The 7,032-nt window shown below is 46.7% G+C and overlaps 1 protein-coding gene across 3 annotated transcripts in view; it reads right to left on the bottom strand.

Annotated features, from left to right (window-relative positions):
• Positions 1-7,032, bottom strand: part of SLC7A6 (solute carrier family 7 member 6) — a 56,759-nt gene that overhangs the window by 40,406 nt on the left and 9,321 nt on the right. For all 3 annotated transcript variants that reach the window (XM_021716910.1, XM_008067313.1, XM_008067317.1), the window contains exon 2: positions 2,376-2,501. In XM_021716910.1, the coding sequence (XP_021572585.1) occupies positions 2,376-2,501 (126 nt within the window). The remainder of the gene's footprint in view (positions 1-2,375; positions 2,502-7,032) is intronic.

Here is a 7,032-nt window from a genome sequence, read left to right as displayed (position 1 = left end):
CACTCCAGTCTGGGCGACAGAGTGAGACTCCAACTCAAAAAAAAAAAAAGAAGAAAAAAAAATTTAGCTGGGCGTTGTGGGATGTGCCTGTGGTTCCAGCTACCTGGAAGGCTGAGATGGAAGGATCGCCTGAGCCCAGCAGGTAGAGGCTGCAGTGGCCAGGAGCATGCCACTGCACTCCAGCCTAGGTGACAGAGTGAGACTCCGACTCAAAAAAAAAAAGTCCTTTTTCATTCATATTTAGACCTTCCTGTGGAATCCATCTCTTGGCCCAGAGCACTGCATGATTTGGTCAAATGGGCTTATTAGTCTTATGAGAGGACCATGCTGCTCCACTTGCAGTGGTTGTGGTTACACAAGGCAGGAAATCACAGGCTATAGAGGAACTGGGGCCTTCTTATCTTTCACTGGGTCTGAACTAGGCCTGGGTCACCTCCATCCATTGAGAGCCCCCAGGCACCTGTCATTCTCCTTGGAGGCCTCGAAAACTGCAGGCCTGAAAGCCCAAGGGACAACACCCAGCTGCCCAGGACAGAGAACTTCAGAACACAATGAGATTGTTAACAAGACCCAGATTTCTAGGGAAGCCTGATGTCACAGAATGGAGAAAGCCTAGAGTCAACTCCCAATGTGGCAATAATGCTGGCTATTCAGCAAGAGAAGAGGAAAGAGAGACCCCTGTCCTCCAGGAGTGTCAGTCATCTTACACAGCAGTGGTTTCCTAAGGCACAGATCTTTGGGGGAGGATTACTCAACAACCCAATTTTTTTTTTGAGTTGGCATCTCACTCTTTGTTGCCCAGGCTGGAGTGCAGTGGCACACTCACGGCCATCACAGCCTTGACCTGCTGGGCTCAGGCGATCCTTCCACCTCAGCCTTCCAAGTAACTGGAACTACAGATGCACACCATCACGCCCGGCTAATTTTTGTGATTTATTGTAGAGACGAGGTCTCACCAAGTTGCCTAGGCTGGTCTCGAACCCCCAGGCTCAGGCAATCCTCTCACCTCGGCCTCCCAAAGTGCTGGGATTAGGCTGAGCTACCACGCCTGGCTTACAACCCAATTTTGACCCCAAGATGCTCCCAAACTAGCTGTACTAATTTGGCCTAAGTGCACAAAGGTGCTGGGTCAGCTGCCTAAGAATCTATGAGGGCATGTCTTAAAAGCACAGCTTCTCAAGACTCCAAACCAAGCAGAATATGATCCAATAGGTCTGAGATGAGGGTCTCAGCTCCCTAGGTGATTGTAAACACAGCCACATTTAGAGATTGATGACCTAGAGAACTGGGTTGTGAAATGATTGAGATATATATCTTTAGCTAAAGACACCTCAGAACTTCTTGAAGTTTGGGAAATCTTGGCAGGTCTGTCACTCTCACTGCTAGTCTGCTCTGATCCAGGAAGCTTTTTAAAGCTTTCTAAAGGCAGCATGCAGGAGAAACAGTGCGAATTTCACAATATTTTAATATTTTGCTGACAGCTGACTTTGAAAGGAATGCTGAGTAACCCCCTTGGCTCCCCTCCCATTGTGGGAGCTTTTATGCCCTCTCAATAAATCCTTTCAAAAAAAAAAAGAGAGAGAGAGAGGGAATGATGCCGAATGCAAGTCCGAACGAAAAGTAAAGGCTGGCTGGGTTAGATGGCTCAACCTGTAATCCCAGCACTTTGGGGGGCTGAGGCAAGTGGCCTGAGCTCGCAGGTTCGAGACCAGACCAGGCAACTTGGCGAGACCTCGGCTCTACAATAAAATAAAAAATTAGCCGGGTGTGGTAGCGCGCACCTGTGGTTCTAGCTACTTGGAAGGCTGAGGCAGAAGGATCGCCAGAGCCCAGCAGGTTGACATTAGGGTGGCCGTGAGTGTGCCACTGCACTCCAGCCTGTGCGACAGAGGCTCCAATTCAAAAAAAAAAAAAGAAAAGGCTGCAAAATAACCACCTGTTTCCATAACCCACCTTCCACCTTCCACACACCCTGCTGCCCCTCTAAAGGAGGGCTCAGTCTTCCTAACTTGCTGTCTGGTTACCAGAGACCACAAACAGTACCACTTTATCCTCAAAGATTGCTTTTATTACACAAATGTGACCCCAGTTTCAAGAGTTCCTAGGCTCTTGGCTGTCTTCCTTCAATTCTTCCAGCCTCCATGAGAGGAATGCAGTCCTGAGGGAGGGGCTGACTCATGTACACTTCATCAAGTCAGGTTGGCCCAAAAAGCCCAGGACATTTATTCTCATCTCTTGCATTCACTGACACAAGCTAGCATGTCCATAAAATGAGCCTGAGCAGTAAAGCTAACAGAGTCCCCATGTTCTCCTTAGGGAATCCAGAGTAATTCCTAGAAACATCCACCCTCCTTCCCACCTTGGGCCCCTCTTACCCTGGCACAGTTTAACAAGGCCCATGACAATGATGGCAATGAGTGCTAGGACCTTGGCGTATGTGAACGCGTCCTGCACACGTGTGCCCCACTTGACGTAAGCACAGTTCACAAACGTCAGCAGACCTAGAAGGAAAACCATATAGTCACTGGCAGGCTTGAGCTTGGGGCAGAGAAGTCCCTGGAAGTCCCCTGCAGGCCCAGAAATGGTTGACTTCACCCACCCTTCCCCACTCAGACTCCCAAGTTCCAAACCACAAGAGATACAAGACCTCTCCATGACCACATCAGAGAGTGAGGACAAGAGAGACCATCAGTAAGTAAGGTAAATTTGAATGCAGATGGCAGGTCACCTAACAAATTAGAGACAATGTTTTGCATATAAGTGTAAAAAAAAAGAGCCAACAATTTCACATACATCCTCTCAATCAATTCTCACAACCCCAAAATACACATATTCCTATTCCCATTTAATAGATGAGGAGACTAAGATAGAGAGAAGCTAACTACTATTCTTAAACTCATTTTCAACCAAGCCCACTGATTACCTCACCCTCATTCCTATCCAAACCTCCCAATTCTCAGTGAAGTCCATGGAAAATGCACCTGCTTGAGTGTTCCTGAAGCTCATGTCACCACTGCTGGCTTTAAGTCCAGCTCCTCATACACCTCAGTGACATCTGGGCTCTGTTGAGGGACCCAGCATGTTGCCCCTGCTAAGCAAAGACTGGTCTTCCATGAGGAGGACAAAAGAGCAATATCCAAGGGGTTCTGCAGCAAGAAGGAACACAGTGACACCTCGAAGTATTGCCTCTTGCATTCAAAAATAGAACTTTTATGTGCACATCAAATGTTATTACAAAATATCTTGGGCCCATCCTCTAGGCCATCTCCACCTACTTGCACCAGTCTACACTCTTTCTCCTTTAGTCAGACTCTCTCTTCATTATTCATGCCAGATACCCACATAAAAGAAATGTTCTCCCCTCCTCTTCCTGCCATAGCCATAGCCAGCAGCCACTCCCACTTTCAAGGTCTAACTCACCCCTACTTCCTCTGTAAAACTTACACCAAATATACCAGCTGGCCCCTCCCTGAGCTTTCTCACGGAACCCCATGGCGTTCCTACTTCACAGCACAGCTTAGTGTCTAATGCAGCGGTCATATGGACATCTGTCTCTGTCTCAAGTAAGTCTCTCCCTCGGGTGTTTGTGTGGTGCTTCCCCACCCAAGGAGATCACAAATTCTCAGGACAATAAAAGTATATTGTTTTCTTAAGTTGATTATCAAACAAAGATGGGAAACACTGAAACCTGATCAGAATCCAGGTGGTGAAGACTTCACTTAACTGCCAATTTCCTGAGACAAGGCAAATTGCTAGAAAATTGGATGTTTTTCCACCCAAATGGAGAAGTGCCTAGGGCCAGCGCGTGGAAATAAACAATGTAGCTGAAGAGCCTTCATGAACTTTCAGCTCAATTTTTATGGTGGCAAATAAGCAGGTGTATACTAGTCAGTCACATGAAGTGGGGTAAGGGGACAGTGGTTAAGGGGAAAGAAGAAGAAGCCCAAAGGAATGCATGCTGCTGGTATGTCTTCCCAAGGACCTACCCTGCTGATTAAAGTTCTCTGTATGCAGCCGGCCTCGGTGGCTCAGCCTGTGATCCTAGCGCCTTGGGAGGCTGAGGTGAGTGGATTGCCTGAGCCTGCAGGTTTGAGACCCGCCCAGGCAACTTGGTGAGACCTCATCTCCACAATAAATCAAAAATTAGTTGGGTATGGTAGCGCGCGCCTGTACTTCCGGCTACTTGGAAGGCTGAGGCGGAAGCATCGCTGGAGCCCAGTGGGTCGAGGCTGCGGTGGCTGGAAGCGTGCCACTGCCCTCCAGTCCAGTGGGACTCCGACTCAAAAAAAAAAAAAAAAAAAAAGTTATCTGTGTGGATTAAGCCTGGATCAGCTAACATAAGGATTACCTGGTAAACAGTTACCAGTAATCCACACACCACTGTATAATACAGTAACCATATTCTGAGGTACCTACCCAGCTCAGCTCCTTCTTGGGAACTGTTTTCCCCTCCCTATCATGGTTGATGAAACCAGACACTGGACCCAGCTGAGCCTATTAGATCATATCTTACAAGAACACAGAATTGGAATACCAAGAAACTGAATCTAACAGTAGCAGGCAAAAGAGTTGGGAACCACAGCAAGTCAAAGTAAAATACAAGCCTTTAGTAAAAAAAAATAAAAAGAACAGAAACCACAAGTAAGCAGAGGAAGAACACAGGACCACAAAAAGAAGCTGAACTGAAAGAGCATGCAGCTTTGAGAAAAAAACTGACAGATACAGGGTGCGCACCTGTAGTCCCAGGCTGAGAGAGGATCACTTGAGCCCAAGAGTTAGGGCCTGGAGTGTGCCATAATCATGCCTGTGAACAGCAACTGCATTCCAGTCAGGGCAACATAACAAGACCCTGCCTCTAAAAAAACAGCAACAACAACAAAAAAGACTTACAAGGAAATACACAAAAGACAGAGACAGAGGGGAGAAAGACATCAAGAGACAAAGACAAGGAGGCAACAAGAGAGGATGGGAACAAAAAAGGAGACTATCTGACGACACCCTTGCTGTGCTTACTGTGTTTCTTGTTTGTAGCCCCAAAGAGAAGCTGACACACTCCTCAGACCCACTGGCAGGCACTCCATCTCACTTCTGCTTTTTCTCCTTCCCTCCATTCTGCTACAATCTTCCTACAGAGTTAGTCTCTCTGCACACAAGTAAATATCACACACAGTGGAAATTCAATGACTATGTGCCAAACTAATGAATGAAGCAGCTGCTTGTGGAAGCCCCTGCAGAGTCCACTCCAAAAGACCAACTGGAAGGACACAAAAGTGCCTGGTTAGAGTGGTTGCCTCTGGGGAGGAATGGAGGACACCTTTTCTCACTGTATACCCTTATATACCTTGACTGATTTACTGTGCACATATGCTTCCTTCTCTAAAAATAAAAAGTTTATTAGCAACAATGTATAGGCAGAAAACAGAGTCAGGGGCAGGATGAAGCTAGTAGGATGTAGGTGGCTAGTAGGTGGCTAGGGCACAAAATTTAAGGAGGCACTGCCTCTCAGAGGACCACAGGCAGGAACCTGAGACTGAGTACATCCTTAAATACTGTCCCGGGGCACCTCGCTTGCCTCACCCTGCTCTCAGTCCAGCCAGAACAGAGAGATTCCACCAATTCTCCTGACGGTTTTCCTGATTCTAATTAAGAAACAAAATTTCACCATCTGATCTCTGCCCCTCCCTACCGCCCAGAACTCCCAGACCCATCTAACTCACCATACTCTCTTATCAGAGTTTAAACAAAGATAACAGGGCTGGGCCATAAGGCCAGATGCTCAGCTCAAATACCACAATTAAAATATCCAAGCCTTACCTTTTCTCCTGACCTCATTTCCTTATTTAGATAACCCTACACCAAAGACCCAGGTAAGGGTCTTTAAGGCTCTCTGGGAGGTTGTTGGTGAGAAAGGAGTACTTGAATGGCAGATCTAGACCCAACTCCAAAGCACAAACAAATCCACAAAGTCTCTCTGTGGCAGAGACCATAGTTATCTTCCATTGTCTGTTCTTCCCTTTTTTCCTTGGGAATAGAAATTTTCACTGAAGACAAGGCTGCCCAAAATAAAACAGACAATCCCTTGCCTTTCCAGTATGAAGAAGCTATGGCCATGTGACTAGGTCTTCCTCTAGAGATGTATGCAAATCTTTCATACAAGACCTCAGGAAGTATCTTTAAAGGGAGAGGTGTGCCTTTACCTTCCAGTCATCTACAATGCAGATATGACAGCTGGAGCTAGAATAGCCATCCTCTCATGGGCTAGAAGTCACATGTTGAGGATGGCAGAACAGTAAGAAAGAATGACCCTAGATTCCTGAAGCACTAAAGGCATTCAGCCCACACTACCCACCTTTAAAATGTGAGAGAAATCAACTTCAATATGTGTGAGCCACGTTGCTTTAGGTTTTCTGTTGTTTGAAACCCAAGCTAATACTGCATAATATCTACAACCTCTGACAGAACTGAACCTCATATACTGTCTTTCTGATGAGGAGATGGCCTGGCAACCTGAAGTTGAAGTCCCAGCTATACTGACAGTTACCCCTCCCTTTTCCCACAGGCAAAAGAAAGGGGAGGGAAACCTTCCAACTCCTCCCACAAACAGGCTTGGTGTTACAAAGGAGCATTCAAGGACAAAGGAATACAATCCTAAACAACAACAAGAGAAAAGGTGGGAGGGAAAAAAAGGCAGGGCTGGGGTGGGGGACAGAAATTACAAGTCTATTAGTAGTGAAATTCTCTACAACAGTCCAGGAGAAGTAAATTCTTCCAAAAGGAGACCCCAGAATCAATAGCTACCTCCTGGGATGTAGATAAGTATGTAACATACACGCCTTATTTTATTTATTTATTTATTTTTTTGAGTTGGAGTCTCACTCTGTTACCCAGACTGGAGTGCAGTGGCTGCTCCCGGCCACCGCAGCCTCGACCTGCTGGGCTCCGGCGATCCTTCCGCCTCAGCCTTCCGAGTAGCCAGAATTATAGGCGCGCGCTACCACACCCGGCTAATTTTTGATTTATAGTAGAGATGAG

This window comes from Carlito syrichta, unplaced genomic scaffold, assembly GCF_000164805.1.
Source record: "Carlito syrichta isolate Samal-C Ts95f unplaced genomic scaffold, Tarsius_syrichta-2.0.1 Scaffold106348, whole genome shotgun sequence".
NCBI lineage: Eukaryota > Metazoa > Chordata > Mammalia > Primates > Tarsiidae > Carlito > Carlito syrichta.
The sequence above is the reverse complement of the archived record's forward strand: the minus strand, read 5'-3'. Positions and strand labels throughout refer to the sequence as shown.